The sequence below is a fragment of the Arvicola amphibius genome, chromosome 8, assembly GCF_903992535.2.
Source record: "Arvicola amphibius chromosome 8, mArvAmp1.2, whole genome shotgun sequence".
Taxonomy (NCBI): domain Eukaryota; kingdom Metazoa; phylum Chordata; class Mammalia; order Rodentia; family Cricetidae; genus Arvicola; species Arvicola amphibius.
In genome coordinates, this window is record NC_052054.1 from 65589432 (window position 1) to 65606609 (window position 17178).

General features: G+C 41.9%; 1 protein-coding gene across 1 annotated transcript; it reads right to left on the reverse strand.

Annotated features, from left to right (window-relative positions):
* Positions 1-3437: 3437 nt before the first annotated feature.
* LOC119822009 (leukocyte-associated immunoglobulin-like receptor 1) lies at positions 3438-14610 on the reverse strand. Its single transcript, XM_038341083.1, has 4 exons — positions 14455-14610; positions 11446-11481; positions 7088-7414; positions 3438-3754 (listed from the first exon to the last, which is right to left on the reverse strand). Exons 1-4 carry the CDS (start codon positions 14486-14488, stop codon positions 3645-3647), a joined length of 507 nt encoding a protein of 168 aa, XP_038197011.1. The 5' UTR covers positions 14489-14610; the 3' UTR covers positions 3438-3644.
* Between the last annotated feature and the right edge of the window lie 2568 nt (positions 14611-17178).

A 17178-nucleotide genomic window follows, 5' to 3' on the forward strand; every position in this document is an offset into this window, starting at 1 on the left:
GGCCTTCAAGACAAAAATAATGTACCAAATCCCTATGGAACTGTAGCTAAAGACAGTGGTTAGCAGCATGACATGGGTGCTAGGAACCCAATTCAAGTCCTCTTGAAGAGCAACAGGTGCACTTATCCACTAGAACACCATACCACCCTACCAACAGACATTTTTATTCAATTTAATTTTTAATATATCGCACATATGTGTGTTTTGTCTACATGTTTTTCTATGAACCAGATGTGCCTCGAGTCTATTGAGACAAGAGGAGGGCACCACATCCATGGAACTGGGGTTACAGAAGGTTTCAGCTGCCTTTGATGTCCTGAGAATCAAACCCCATATTCTCTGAGAAAGCAGCCAGTATTCTTAAAAAATTAGCTATCTCTCAAGCCCTTCAATAATTATTATAGAGGTAAATTAATTGAGTCATGAACCTAAAAGTCAGAGAGGGTATAAATGGATTTAAAGACTCAGATACAAGAGATGAGAGACTCTCTTTATCCAGAGCAATGAACCAAGCAGAAAGGGATCCTGTAGTGGAGGCTGCTTGTTGGTTCCTGGCCGCCCACCTAGCTTAGACCTGAAATAATCACACAGAAACTGTATCAATTAAATAACTGCTTGGCCCATCAGCTCTATCTTTATATTGGCTAACTCTTACATATGAATTTAACCCATTTCTATTTATCTGTATATCACCACGTGGCTGTGGCTTACCTGGTAAAGTTCCCAGTGTCTGTCTCGGGCAGCTCCATGGCTTCTCTCTGACTCCACCCTTCTTTCTCCCAGCATACAGCCTAGCTTTTCCTGCCTAGTTCTGTTCTGCCCTTGCCATAGGCTTGAAGCTGTTATTTATTCATTAACCAATTAAAGCAGCACATAGACAGAAGGGCCTCCCACACCAGGATCGCAAAGAGTATTTTATTCAAGTAAAACCAAGCAGAAGCCGGAATGTTGACACTGATAACACTTAAGACACTTTTAAATCAAAGCTATGGGAAGATAAAATTCATAATATCACAATAAAAGCTACCAAGTCATCATGGGAGTTACAATTGCTAAGACTGGTGATGGCAGTTTCAGAGTATATTCTAACATGAGAGTTAAGTTCTTTTTTTCCTTTGTTAAAATATATTTACTGAGTTACTGAGTTGTTTCTATTTTCTATATTGCTAAATACCTTGCACTGTACCAAGGTTGCTGCTTGGAAAAAAAAAAGTCGCTTTTTTGCTACAAGTTTTGGCTTGTAGCAAAAGTACCATGGTGAGTTTTGTCTTATTAGGTATGGAGTGCTGTAACTGTGCTGCCTCTGCTGACCTTGTAGGAGAAATAAATCCTTTTCCTCTCTCCCATGTAGCAGACACCTGTCCTAAGATCTGATCTATTGAAAACATTGACTATAGAGGCTATTTTTACATCTGCCATATTGCAGTACATTATAATGATCTGGCAAAACACCATTATTCATAAATTTGAAGCAGCTTCACATATTGGCCCCAGCTATCAAGATAAATGTATTAATGGACAATCAGCAGCACCAGTTATGTGTTTCCTATTGTATCGGCCACTGCTCAAAGTTATATTTAAAGTTTTTAAATTGTTTTTATTGGGATATATATTTTTCTCTGCTCCACTTCCTTCCTCTCCCCTCCCCTTCTATCCTCTCCCATGACCCCTATACTACGAATTTAGAGAGTTAAGTTCTTGATTCCCTTCAGGTAGAAGAGGACAAACCCAAATGTTGTGCAAAAATGGGTGAGTTGATGTCTAAACTTATCCACACTAACAGATGGGTTTTCCATTTTGGGGTTGGCATTTTTTTTTTCTTTTTTAAAGACATCCTCTCTATGTAGTCCTGGTTGTCCTAAAACTCACTATTTGGATCTGGATATCCTTGAATACAAGAGATCTGCCTAATTCTGACTCTTGTATGCTAGGATTAAAGGTGTTTGCCACCATGGTTGGCAGATGGGTTTTATTTTAACAGGTGTGGTCCCCCATGGAGAAGACCATTTCTCCCACTTTCAGCTTTTCTTCTTTGTTTGTAGTTCTTTGCAAACATGTTTCCCCTCCCTCCTCTCCTGCCATTCCCTCACTCTATCTCTCCTCCACCCCTCCAATCCACTCCTCCTTTGTTTCTGTCCAAAAGGGGGGTAGCCTCTAATAGTTATCAACAAAGCATGGCATATCAAGTTGCCCTAAGACTAAGCTCCTTTCCATGTATTTAGACTGGGAAATGCAATCCACTGTGGGGAATAAGTTAGGGACAGCCCCTATTCCCATTGTTAGCAATACCACAAATAGACCAAGCTACACAAGTGTCACATACATGCAGAAGGCTTTGGTTGATCCCACATAGGCTCCCTATGAGTGCCTATGAGCCAGGCGAATTTTTTCTCTGGGTTGTCTTATGATGCAGTTGACTCTTTTGGCTCCTATATTTCTTCCCTCTTTTCAGCTGGATTTTCTGTGCTTGGCATAATGTTTGGTTGTGAGTCCCTGCAACTGTTTCTATCATTTATTGGATGAAGGCTGTCTGACAAAATAATTGTGGTATTCATTAGTCTGATAACTGGGGATAGCCAGTTCAGGCACCCTCTCTACTATTGCTTGGATCATCCATGTAGATTCCTGGGAGTCTGTCTTGCATCAAGATTCCATCTGAACCTGAAAATTCCTCATTTCCAAACATCTCTCTCAGTACTCTCCCCTTCCACCTCCCTCTACATCCCGATACCTCAAGTTCCCATCCCCACCTGCCCTCAATCTGCCCAGGAGACCTCTTCTTTTCCCCCTTCCCAAGGAGATTCACACATCGCCCTTGGGCCTTCCTTGTTACCTAATCTCTCTGGGTCTGTAGTTTGTAGGAAGGTTATCCTTTACATTACAGTTACTATCCACTTATGAGTACATACCATGTTTATCTTTTTGAGTCTGGTTTCTCTCACTCAGGATGATATTCTTCTAGTTCTATCCATTTGCCTTAAAATTTCCTGGTGTCATTGTTTTTAACAGCTGGGTAATAGTTCATTATGTAAATGTACCACATTTTCTTTTTTCATTCATATGTTGAGACACATCTAGATTGTTTCTAGGTTCTGGGTATTATAAATAAAGCTTCTATGAACATATTTTGAGCCAGTGTTCTTGTGGTTTGATTAAGCATCTTTTGGGTATATGTCCAAGAATGATATGGCTATATCCTGAAGTATTTTGATTCCCAATGATTCTGAGAAACTGCCACATTGATTTCCAAAGTGGTTGTACAAGTTTTCACTGCCACCAGCAAAGGAGGAGTCAAACACACAGTTTTTAAATAGTAAAATCCATATATAACATGAAACTCACTTTATCTTCAAGGACCAATATAATCAGGAAGTTAATGGATGGGAAAAAGAGCTATAGGGCAAGAAAGACCCAGAAAGAAGGTGCAGAGAGGTGCCTGACTATGAAATCATGTTTAATTAAATCATCAAGACAAATGTCTGACTCTAAATAAAGAATAGCATGTGTCATCAGAATTGGAGACTAGTTTTTGACAACAGAGTCTAGATCCATAAAGCTCATAGCCCAATATGGTTTTCTTGGACACAAAGAAACTCAGTCCCCTTGGTTATATCCTCCTGGGTTCTGGAGCTATTTATAGACTTTTATTGGTTGTACCAAACTTCTCCAATGATTGCGCCCAGGACAAGAAAGATTACCCCAGCCAGGGCCATGCGGACACCATTCCACACCTTGTAACTCTGGAGGGTAGTGACTGAAAAGGAAAAGACAAGAGTGAGTAGTAATTTTCTGGTAAATAGTACACAGCCTAGGAATCCTGAAATAGTAGTTATTGATATATTTTGGGGTTAGAAGCCATCATTACAGATGTCCCTTACCTGTAGGAGAACTGATTCTAAAAGAAAGCAGTCAATTTAACAATGTCTACCAGGACTCAGAAGAAAGGGATGAAGGAGTGTGAAGCTTCTTCCATTTGGGCTGACCTTAACAAACTGGCCCTCCATGCTTCCCACTTCTTTAACCAAAGATAGAGGTTGTGACCTTCAAATATCCCTATTATTAGCTGGGAGCCATTGTCTGGAGACCCAAATGCACTGAGACTCTACTGGCCATGTGCTGATGGGAAGAGCTTTTGAACTGCCCAGTTTAAAAACACCAAGATGGATCTGATAAAATGCCTTTTTCTCTTTTACAACCATGCTGCACCTCCTGTGGTCCATTTATGGCACAGAACAAGAACTCAGTGTATACAGTGGGGTAACCTTGTAGTCTCACCCCAAACCACTTTTTTACCCATCAATTCCTCATTTTCCTTTTCTTAGAGACTTTGTCTGCTTTCTCCCTGAGGACCTCATGTCCAAGATGCCCAAGGTCTCAGAGTAGTCACTGAGATATGAGGTCTTCTTTTACTGGGTCTCCGGGGTCTTGCACTGGGTCTCTATCTAACGGTTTTCTGTTCCTCCGTTCTCATTTTCCTCAAACCTGGAGATATTTCTCAGTGGGTGAACATTCACTTTGTCCCAGAGGTAGAGGGATCTGTGAGCATCTGCTTCTGCCTGTTTAGGCAGATGGCATCTCTCATTCAAGGAGCCCAGTGGTGCTATATGCTCCTGGAGAATTGGGAAGTGTGGCTTCAGTTGACTGCTTCTCTCCCCTGCCTACTCTAACCACACCAAGGTGTTCTAGCCTAGCATCACCTGCAGAGGGCACTCAAATGAGGGTGCCTAGAATGTCCTCTCTTGACTTGGGAGTTACCTGTAATTGGTCCATGTGTCAAGTGGCTAGAGGTTGGAGAAGAAAAGGTCAAAACGAATTATGCTTTACTTTTATAACCCACCCTTGCTCTCTACTCATTCCCTCTGCTTTCATCCCTCCTTGCATCCTTCCCTTCCTCTTTTCTTCCCTCCCTTCCTCCATCCCTCCATCAGTCCCTCCCTACTTCTCTCAAAAAAGGAAACTGTTCTCCTTATATGCAATTTCTGTCCAGCCTTCCCAGAAGCCTTGCTACTTGCACTGGCTGAATCAGTCTTCCTCATCAACTTAGACCATATAACCCAAAAAGGAGAAGAGAAGAGGAGAAGGGGAGAGGGGAAGAGAACTTGAGGAAATGGGATAGTCAAGATGGGGGAAGAACAGAGACAGCAAGGAAAGAGATATCTCAATTGAGGGACCCATTATGGGGCTAACAAGAAACTTTGCACAGAGAAATTCCTAGGAATCATCACAAGGATGATCCCAGTTAAGACCCTAAGCAATAGTGGAGAAGATACCCAAACTAGCCTTGCCCTGTAGTCATATTGATGACTATCTTAAATATCACCATAACTGATGAGATAGAGGCAGAAGCAGAAACCCGCATCAGAGCACTGGGCTGAGCTCCCAAAATCCTGTCCAAAAGTGGCACTGGAGTGGGAATATGAGCAAAGAGGTCAAGACCATGATGGCGATACCCACTGAGACATCTTACCAGAGCTAATGGGAACTCACCAACTCCAGCAGGACAGGGAAGAATGGATACTTCTAACTAGGACCAAACTAGACCCTCTAAATGTGGGTGACAGTTGTATGTCTGGGGCAGACTCTGAGGTCACTTTCTGTGGGACCAGAATTTATCCCTACTGATTATTCTGACTTTTTTATTATTTTTTACTCTGACTTTTTGAAACCCATTTTCTTTGAATGGATACCTTGCTCAGCCCAGATATAGGAGGGAGGGCCTTGGTCCTTATTCAAAGCAATGTGCCTTACACTCTCTGAGAAGTGGATGGGGGTGGGGTGGGGGAAAGGTGGAGAGAATGGAGTGAGAACTGGGATTGGTATGTAAAATGAAAAAAGATTGGTTTTGTTTAAAAATAAAATTAAATTAAAAAAAGAAATTTAAAAAAATGTAATGAGTCTCAACCACAAGAGGGCAGCATAGACTCATAGAAAACTGAGGGCTGGGTGTCGCTGCTGGAACTGCTTCTCTCCTGGAGTCTTCAGATCTTCGTATCCTTGACTAAAAACATTATTTTTCTCCATATTTAAATTAGTAGGGTCACTGGGCATGGTGGGGGTATGCCGTTAATCCCAGAAGTCAAGAGGCAAAGACAGGGGGAGCTCTTTGAGTTCAAGGCCACCCTGGTTTATGTAACAAGTTTTGGGACATCCAGGGTTATATACAGAGATCCTATCTCAAAATTAAACAAAAAAATCAAAAGAAGGAAGAGAAGAAAAAATATTAATGACACCTTGATGGCTGGCTCCAAAATCAGAACATCAACCCAGCAGATAACCTGTAATAAACTATAACACCAGCAATGAGGCAGGGTAAAGGATTGGGAGCTGATGAGGAGAGATATGTACGCCCCTTCTCCATCCTAAGTATTGATACAAAAGGGGTGACTGGCTCATCACTCAGCCACAGGCCATGAAAAAGACCTGAAATGACAAGACAGGGAAAACCAAAAACATGGCAAAGCCCCTCCTAAATCATTCTGTTAGATATTGGTCCTTTCTTCTGTTCCTCACTCACTCACTCTGCTTGACCTCACAGAAGAAGCACTGAGCAGCTCCTGGCAAGATGTGGGAAGACATGGACATGGACTAGAACATTTTCTGTTTCCTGACTCCAGACATTTTGGAGCCCGGCCTCACACAGGCTATTCCATATTAAAGAACCCACAAAAGAATAATCCAGACCTGCCCACCAATCTTCTCTGGACCATATTGCCTGCCTAGTAAGAGGGTACCACTCCAGAGGAGATATATTTCTGTAGTCACAACAGGCTGGAACTTAGTGGGAAACCAGGATAAATCACCATGCCCAGTGCAAAAACATGCATCACCTTGAGAGAAGTCTACTCCCACCATTGATGGAGCTTAGTCAGTAATCAGTAATCAAGAACAACTCAGTGGTCTACCTGTAAGACTGTATCCAGTTATTCATGGTGTCTGGTAAGACTAAAGCTCCTGAAATCTGGGGTTTAAGGATAGATGAGATCTCTGCTGAAGGAGGTGGAAAGGGGGGGGCATTAGGATTAGAAGAAAGCAGGGGAAGTTGAGGCAGGGGAGAGAAGGGTTAGAGTCCAGGGACCTAGAAACAAACCTGAGGTCACTCCTGGGACTGGGTCAGAAGTGTGGGTGACATCTTCACTGGTCACTTTCAGCTCCAGAATCTCACTGCGTTGGGACCACATAGGCCCTTTTTGATAGAGACACTGATAAGATGCAGCAGTGTCTTCATTTACTGGGCCAAGCTGGAATATAGCCGGTTTTTGAGAAGGCAAATCATTCTTATTCATTATTTCTTTGCCTTGCTTCTCCAAGCGGAATCTATCATATTCACTAGGGCTTGTGCACACAATCTTTACAAAATGTCCTTGGGGAATCTCAAGACCTGGATCAGCCAAAATGGAAGGACTCGGCAGAGATTCTAGGAGAGAGAAAGAGAGAGCAGGAATCTCACTGAACATGGTGTGGACATTGTCATAACACAAAACCAACTGAGACACACCATTTTGTACTCTTACCAAATTTAGAGTTCTCCATGATCAAAGTGAAGCTTTATAACATCCCTACTTTCTAGATGCATATGAATGCTTACCACATGACATTAAAGAACCTAAGTCTGAGCATGTGGTGGGTCTAGCAATGATTCATCCGAAGAAATCTCGGAACGTCACAGACTGGACTTGTCTGCTACAGAGCCCACTGCCTCCCTGGGAACTGCCTTATTCCAGGGACCCGTGCTTTTTCTGTCTTTATCTCCACCTTCTTTCCAGGGTGTTATTGGGGCTTTAAAATCTCACCTGCTTCAAACTGTCTGAATGTAAGGGCATCCCCATACAATCACAGATATTTATACTTATGTCAAGAGACAAATTTAAAATGCTTATACTTACCATGTTCAAGGTGATGTCTTGTACCTTGTGGAACAACTGGACCAAATTAATCAATATGGATAAACTCACAAACTTACCTTTTGTGACAAATTTATGAATGCATAGTTGCTAGCCATGCTGCATAATTGACTTCCTGCCCTTATCCATGTGTAATGAGATTTTGTGCCCTTAGACAAACAGTTCCTAATCCTATCTCCTTTCTTCACTTATTCTTCATATGTTTTTAATATCTTATTCATCTTCTAGAGATGCCTTCCATGTTTCTATGGTTTCACACATACAAGAAACACAATCTCTTCTATTTGAAGGCAAATTATGGAAGGGAATGCTGATTTGAGAGAATAATTGTCTGAGAAGGTGGCAGAAAGATAATAATGAATATTAGGAGTGGGCATAGGAATCTCAAGAGACAGGTGAGATCAGAGGTATACTCCCTGAGGTGACACAGAAGAGATACTTGCACTGAAACCCAAGAAAGAGAAGTAAACTCCTTGCACCTAGCAGACAGGAACATGGAGAATCAAACATTGACCAAACTATGTAAATTACCACTAAAAGGACACAGACCCTGTGCTTCAGGAATAGTTCAAAAGTTCAAGCAGTTCAAGTGGGATATGTGAAAAATAGTTAATACCTAACCTCATGTCCATCAGAGTCACTGAGACTAAATTTAAGTGCTGTTTGAAAAGGGAAATATATGTATAAGGAAAATCTCATGCTAATTGGCTTGATCTGGTCATCCTCCAATACCAGTTTATTTCAAAATATGAAGTCAGACATGGTAAAGACATGAAATTTTTGTCATTTTAAAAATTAAATTAAAATTTATCCTGTAAGACAGCCCAGAGTTAGTGGGTGTTTAATGAAAATGGAAGAATGTTGAAGAACCTAGAGACAAGTGAGCCTGATAGGAAGGGGGATCAGGATGTAACTGGGGTAAGTCAAAGTCATCAACTCTGAAAAACACTGTGGTCTGATTCTGTGTCAAAATAAACTATGGAGCCCAAGCCACATGGCACCCACAGACACAGCCTGATTTGCTCATCCAGTATTCTAGCCTCTGACTAGTAAATATGGCTCTCAACCCTCATCAAAGAAGCTAGCAGACATTTATGCAGGAAGGAAGAAAGACTTGAGGCTGGGTATGGTGTTGCATGTATTTAATACCAACACTTGGAAGGCAGAAACAGGTGTGTCTCTGTGTGTTCTATGCCAGCCTGGTCTACAGAATGAGTTCCAGACCAGTCATTGATACCTAGTGAGAAACTGTCTTGAAACAAACACACTAATTAAATTAAATAGCAGACTTACAAATTTAGTGGAAGGACCCAACAGGACCTGGTGACACATTATGTATGGGAAAATGAAGAGGTGAGATTAAGTATGAATTCTCATGTCCTGCCTTTGAGTACTGTCAATGCCTTTCCAAGGGGATCCTAAGAGAGATCTGGGATATGGGGAGAAATATCTCAGCTGTAGTCTTGGTCATGTTGAAAGAAATTGTCTTTGCAGACAGCTTGTCATAGAGATACCTCATCCTCAAGTTCTTCGCAGCATGATTCCAAGCAGAGAAGAGATAGAATCCATGATACGGTCAGTCATTAGATGAATAGATAAAGAAAATGGGGTGCCAAACATATTAGAATCGTGGTCATTCTTCAGAAAAGAAATGCTGCTATTGATGGCAACTAGAATGAATTGGGGGATGTAAAATGAAATAAGCCAATCACAGAATGATGAATACCACAGATTCTCACTTATATATGGAATACAAAGGCATTCACCTCAGAGATAAGCAGTATAAAAGAAGAATGGCTGGTTACCTGAGGCTAGGGACAGGGTAGATGGAGACAGAGAAGATGCTCATCAAAGATATAAAATTCCATTTATACAGGAGAAATGCATTTCTCAAGATATACCATATTTGAGAGTTTCTTTAAAAATTCCTATAATTGTAGATGTATAACTTTCTCACAATAAAAAATGATGAGTATCAAAGGTGATGGACTTGAAACTTAGCCTAACTTAGTCATAGTATAATATAAACACACATCAAAACACCAGATTGAATCCCGTCAATATATACCATTGTTATTTGTCGATTAAGAACACTTTTAACCATCCTATTCCCCCAAGCTCTTCCCATCCTCCACTTCACACTTTTCTCTTCCCATCCCCCCATGCCCCCATCCCACCCCACCCCCAAGTTCCTATTTTTTGTCCGGCAATCTTGTCTACTTCTAATATCCAGGAGGATAACTATATAATGTTTTTCTTTGGATTCACCTTCTTATTTAGCTTCTCTAGGATATTTTACGAATTATAGGCTCGATGTCCTTTATTTATGGCTAGAAACCAATTATGAGTGAGTACATCCCATGTTCATCTTTTTGGGCCTGGGTTATCTCACTCAGGATGGTGTTTTCTATTTGCATCCATTTGCATGCAAAATTCAAGATGTCATTGTTTTTTACCGCCGAGTAGTACTCTAATATGTATATATTCCACACTTTCTTCATCCATTCTTCCACTGAAGGGCATCTAGGTTGTTTCCAGGTTCTGGCTATTACAAATAATGCTGCTATAAACATAGTTGAACAAATGCTTTTGTAATATGATTGGGCATCTCTTTGTGGATATGGGAACAAGGAATTATATATCTTAAATAAGGGAGCCAATCTAGGGTTGGCAGAGACTTGACTTTAGAGGGGTTCCCAGGTATCCAGGAAGACGCCCCCAGCTAGTTCCTTGGGCAGCTGAGGAGAGGGTGCCAGAAATGTCCAGATCCTATTGCCATACTCATGAATATTTTGCATATCACCATAAAACCTTCACCTGGCGTTGGATGGAGAAAATGACAGAGCCCCACATAGGAGCACCGGACTGAGTTCCCAAGGTCCTGATGAGGAGCAAAAGGAAGGAGATCATGAGCAAGGAAGTCAGGACCGTGAGGGGTGCGTTCACCCATTGAGACAGTGGGACAGATCTAATAGGAGACCACCAAGTCCAGTTGGAATGGGACTGATAGAACAGAGGACCAAACCGGACTCTCTGAATATGGCTGATGGTGGAGGAGGACTGAGAAACCAAAGACAACGGCAATGAGCTTGAACTCTACAGCATGGACGGACTCACTGTGAGCATTGTCAGTTTGGTTGCTCACCTTTCTGGACTTAGGGGGAGTTGGGAGGACCTTGGACTTAACATAGTAAAGGGAACCCTGATGGCTCTTTGGCTTGGAGAGGGAGGGAGTGGGGGCATGGGTGGAAGGGAGGGGAGGGAAGGGGGAGGAGGAGGGGAGGAGATGGAAATTTTTAATAAAAAAATGAGAAAAAATATCTCATTCTACTGAGCAAAAAAAATAAAATAAAAAAATAAAAAAAATAAAAATAAAAATAAAAACACTTTTAATTAAGAAACAAAGGAAGACAGGTGGCAAAGGGAGAGGTGAAGTCTGCATATTTGGGAGTGTTTATGATTACAGGGGATATTCAAGGATCTCCCTCCAGGTCTCCTAGGTGCACATGATCCTCTCCAAAGCCAAACTGAAGACATGACTCACCTTGCTGAGCATTAATTGTCCATCCCAGGCACAGCACTAAAAGACAAAACCCATTAAACATTGCTTGTTTAGCAATGAAAATCTAGGAAAAACTAGATATTGGTAGGAACATCCAGCCTCTCACTCTCATGATTACCCAATCATTCCTCTTCCATATTAATGTGATGTGGGATTACCCTCTTTATGCTGTGAATACCATTGGTTAGCAAAGAAACTGTTTGGGGTCTGCACAGGGCAGAGTAGAGGTAGGCAGAGAAAACTAAACTGAATGCTGCGAGACGGAAGATGGAGTCAGGAGATGCCATGAAGCTGTCAGAGGGGAAAGGCATGAGCTGCTATCTGGAACCTTGCTGCTGGCCACAAAGCTCATGGTGAAATATAAAATAATAGAGATGTTTTAATTTAATATGTAAGAGCTTGCTAAGAATATGCTGTAGTGATTGGCCAAGCCACAGTGTTTTTCAGAGTTGATGACTCTGACTAACCCTAGTTACATCCTGATCCCCCTTGCTGATAGGCTATGAGCCTCATGGTAAAACACAAAATAATAGAAATGGGTTAATTTAATATGTAAGAGCTTGCTAAGAATATGCTGTAATGATTGACCAGTGATTTAATTAATATAGTTTCTATGTGGTTATTTCAAGAGTATGAGCAGCTGGGAAGTAAACAAGCAGCCTCCTACAACATTAATGTCAGAGTATAGTCCTCCTTCTTGTTGTGAAAGAACTCTTAAGAAATCCCCACAGTGGAGAGAGAGACTTAACATCCCAGCTACTCAACTGAGTCACACAGTGAAGTATTAATTGGGCTACAAAGTGAGTTCAAAGTCAGCCTGATAATCTTAGTGAGATCATGTCTCAAAACCAAAAGTAAAATGGGGTTAGTTCAAAGCCTAGCCCAGTTGCTTACTTCCTCAGTAACAATGACAGGAGCCAATACAGAGACCCACAGTCAAACACTAGGTGGAGCTCAGATAACCCCAAAGAGAAGAAAGATTGCAGGAGCCTGAAGGGTTGAGGACACCAAGAGAACACGGCCCACAGAATCAACTAAGCATGGCTCATAGGGCCTTGCAGAGACTGAAGCCAAAGTCTCAGAACCTGCATGGGTCTGCCTAGGCCCTCTGTATATATGTTATGGTTGCTTATCTTGGGGTTTTTGTGGAACTCATAACAGGAGGAGCTGATGTGACTCTGACTCTTTTGCCTGCCCTCAGGACTCCTACTATGTTGTCTTGTCAAACCTTGATATGAGGGTTTTCTCCTAGTCTTATTGCATCTTGTCATGCCATATTTGGTTGATATCCCTGTGAGAACTGTTCTTTTCTAAAGGGACACTGGAGGAGCAGAGGATCTGGGGAAGATGGGGTAGGTGGGGGATCTGGGAGCGATGGAGTGAGGAAACTTCTGTCAGGATGTGCTGTATGAGAGGCCCATAAATAAAATAAAAAAACTGAGAAAAAGTACAATGAGGGCTGAGATGTATGGGAGAAAGGTTCATAAGATCTCCACTCTTAGCTGAGAATCTATTGAAAGTTGGTGGCTTCTAGGGAAAAAAGAGCCAATTTTCTCTAAGGGTATGTCCAGGGTCCAGCAGATAGCCCCATGCCCTTGAGTATATTAGCAGCACAAATGATATTCACTGAATTATTGTTTGTAAAAAGGAGATGCAAAATAGAGGGGGAGAGGGAATTGATGTGGTATTACAGGCAAGAAAGAAGATGAATATGATCAAAACATATTGCATGCACCTATAAAATTCTCCAAAAGATATTTTAAATATATGTAATAGCAAAAATATATTCGTCGTTATGCCCATGGATAAATGCATCCCATACCCCTCATCTGAGAAGCTTTTATTTGCAATTGATGTAAATTAACACAGAGACACATAACTGACCAAGGGGTAGAGACTAAGTTTGCAGAATGCTCAATCTTAAAGGGAGTATACACACCATACATCTCCTCCTCCCAAGACTCAAAGATAATTTAGGAAGAGGTGGTGGAAAAAGCACAAAAGCCAGAAGCAGCAGATGACATTGGGGACTACAGGGTGTCCTGAACACAGAGGGCAGCTGCACATATTAACTCATAGCATGCACAGACCTGTGTAAAACCAAGCCAGACAAAATCCCAGAACTGAAAGGAAATTTAGGCAAATTCTCCCTGTTTTAACCTTGGAACTAATGGGAATTGCTGGCTGCTGGAAGAGGGAGAGTCAGTTTTCTTTAAGAGTGTAGCCCCTGAAATCAGGCATAGTGGAACACACCATTAGCATTTTAGGGGCAGAGGCAGGTGAATCCCTGTAAATTCCTGATCCAGGCTGGTCTCCATACTGAGTTCTAGAACAGTCAGAGCTACACAGTAAGACAGTGTATCTAAAAAAATCAAAATAAAATGAAGCAGTGCAGTCCATTTTAAGTCAACCATGCTCCAGTGCTAGACCATGCATTCAAGAATATTCAGGCAGCACAGGTTGGTAGTAAAAGTTAAAAAAAAAAAGGGACACAAAGTTAAGTGGGTAGGGAAGAGGGGTCGATCTTGGAAGAGTTCAGTATGAGTCAAGTAAGGAACTCTCAAAGAACTAATAAAAGTTTCTTAAGAATAAAAGAATTTCTGAACAATGGTACTCAATAGCATGTAACATCTCTGATCTTAAAAAATAAAAAGAGTATTTGGATTTAGGGGATACAATTCTGTGGTATCTTGCTTACCTAAAGTATTAGGCTTTGAGCTCAACCTCCACCACTGGGGAAAAAAATGTTCTCAGGTCATCTTCCCTTACAAACAGGCTCTTTCTCACTCCTTTTAAAGCTGAACTGGGCCACATGCCCCATCTCTGTTTCTAGCAATAAGTCTGTGGTGAAAACCCCAAGTAGGAGGCAGCGTGGAGAGAGTCTCCTCCCAGGGGGCTCCAGAATCTGCTTGCTGGTTTTTGGCCTGAGTGGGAAATAGACTCCCTTCCCCAAATCACCTACCCCATCCCTCCACTTGTCCCGGGACTCACCGAGGGCCACCACTGTGGCAGAATGAAGTGACATGACTTAAGCTTCCGCAGTCTGCCGGGTCTGGAGCTGAAGCCCTGCAGTGGACACAGAGGCAGGATGTGGGGGCTGGGGCTCATTACAAGGTTTCTCTATTAGTTTCCTCACATGAAGAGGAAGAGGTTTCTCCTCTGAGCTTTCCACGCTTTCCTTCAGTCGCTGACTCTTTGAGAAGGGTTCAGATTCTAAAAAATACAGCAAGCCTCTGAGTTCAGGTGCAATCAAACTCATTCCTCAACATGTTCGTCTTGCTATAAATACGTGAGTCACAGAAGTATAAGATTTACACATCAGTCTTTATTGTAGAACTGAATGACCCTTGATCTTTGGGATAGGCATTTCAACACCCAAAGCTCACATGAAGCATTCCCTCAATGTTTGATGTTATGGTCTTTGGAAAAGCTTAAACAGATACTTGACGTGTTAAATATGCCCTGCTACAGATAATGGCCTTTAGTATTAAATAATATTGGTGTGTGTGTGTGTGTGTGTGTGTGTGTGTGTGTGTGTGTTTCATGGTGTGTGTAGCAGTCAGAGGACAACTTGGCAAAGTTGTTTCTTTTATTCTACTAAATAGGTCTTGGGGATGGAACTTGATTTTTCAGGTTTGGGGGCAAGTATTTGTCCACTGAGCAATCTCACTGACCCAGATGATATTTTTAAGATTTATTTTTATTTTATGTGCATTGGCGTCTCACCTGTCTATGTGTCTGTGTGAAGGTGCTTCTTCCTTTGGAATTGGAGTTGCAAACAGTTGTGAGTTATCAGGTGGATGTTGGGAATTGATCCTGGGTCCTCTGGAAGAGCAGCTAGTGCTCTTAAACACTGAACCATCCCTTTAGCCTCAGACAATATTTTTAAAAGTTAACAAATATTGTTAGGAGTACAGAAATTGGATCTTTTTTATGCTCTTAACAGGAACCCAGGGCCCCAAATGTTATGAGAAAAGCTGCCTCTGTGCGAATGAGTCAGAATCATTTTCAGGGACCTGAGGCCCTCCTTCCATGACATTGGTGGAACAAAATGTGTAAATCAGAGGGAAGAAAGCTCTTCCTCTGTGGAAATAGCATGAAGGTTTCACAAAATAAGAAATTAAAAATAGAGCCCAAGAAAGGGGATAAAAGAAGTATGGAAGTGAGATGTCAGCACTTATGTAATCATTGCAACACTATTCACAAGAGCTGTGGTGGGGAAATCGCCCAAAGAATGGCTGGGAAAATGTTGTGATCCAGCTGTCCTCACTTCCCCTGACCAACAGCGGAACTTCCTTGTGGTCTGTAATTGACAAGAATGTTTGTGTTCTTTCTGGCCTGAGGTTGTCCACAGAAGCAGTAGAGGTATAAAAGGCTTTGGTTGGTGCAAAATAAAGGTTGCTGTTCTTCCACCTGAAAAGAAGCCTCCGTGTCTCAATCCCAGCACCCCTGCCAATCACAGCTATCCAGGCTGTGCTGGCACGGCAAGGGGAGGTCCCACTGAAATCTGGAAAGTGGGGATTTGTGAATAAGGTCGCTCTGTCAGCTGGCTAAATCAAGGAGCATATTGGGGAAGGTAATGTGTTTTTTTTTATCCCCAGAGATACTCTGATGGACACCCTCCAAAAGACTAGCAAGTATAAAGAAGAGGCAATAGGGTGAATTGAAAGGCCTCAAAAAGTAACTGAAACTCTTAAAGCAGCAAGGCATGGAAGTATTAAGGAAGACAGCCAAAGATTTTGTACAGAAGGGGGTTTAAATATTCCAGACTGGGAACAAGCCAAGTCAGATTAAAAGGAGAATGTGTTTCTTCATCCCCAGAGATTCTCTGAGGGATGCCCTCCAGAAGACTGGCCAGTAGGAAAGTAATAAATAGGAGACAGAAGGATGAATTGAGGGCCTCAAAAAGAATGTGTACAGATGTATGTTATTGTGTTGACTATGTTGTCTTTTGTGTTCTGGACTGGAGAAAGACATTTGATTCTGGGAACTGCTAAGAGGTATTTTGACTTTGAAATATGGGCATAAGGATTTGATGCTTTGGAAAAGAGTTTCTGCATTTGTCTCCACAGAGGATGAGAACCTGTGGATTCATTGAAAATTTATGTGGTTTGAAATGTTGATATAAAATACCCCCAAGAATGCAGCACCCACTCAGCAGGAAGTAGCCAGACAGGTTGACAATGCCCAAAATCCCTAAAAGATTGTTAAAGTGGGAACCCTTCAATGGTTCCAAAGCAGTAGCATCGAGCCTGCTTCCCTGAGTTCTGTTCTGTTCCATGTAGAGTTTGTACCCAGAGTGTGCATATCTGGGGCCAGAAGGCAGCTGGAGCAGAGCTTTGATAGGTGGTTACAGCAAAAGGCATGTTGCCATGACCCAGTCAGTGCCTGGCCTGGGGAAAACTGCAGCCATGTGAGGAGTATCAGCAAATATGGCAACAAGCATCGGACCATAGTAGATAGGCAGAAGAGAGACCTTGGAATCACTGCAGCTATGATTGCTGTTACTGCTATCTCTGCCACCACAGATATTGCTGCCAGAGTTGCTCTTTCCCAGACTATGCAGATGGCTGAGACTGTCAGCCAGGTAGCTGAAGAGTCAGCAATGCTTTGGACATTCAAAATGACATATTTAACTGGGCATATTGACCTTGAACCAACAAGTGGCTCTGGTTCAGGAGCAAGTGAACTATCTTTGGACTTTTCAACAGTTTA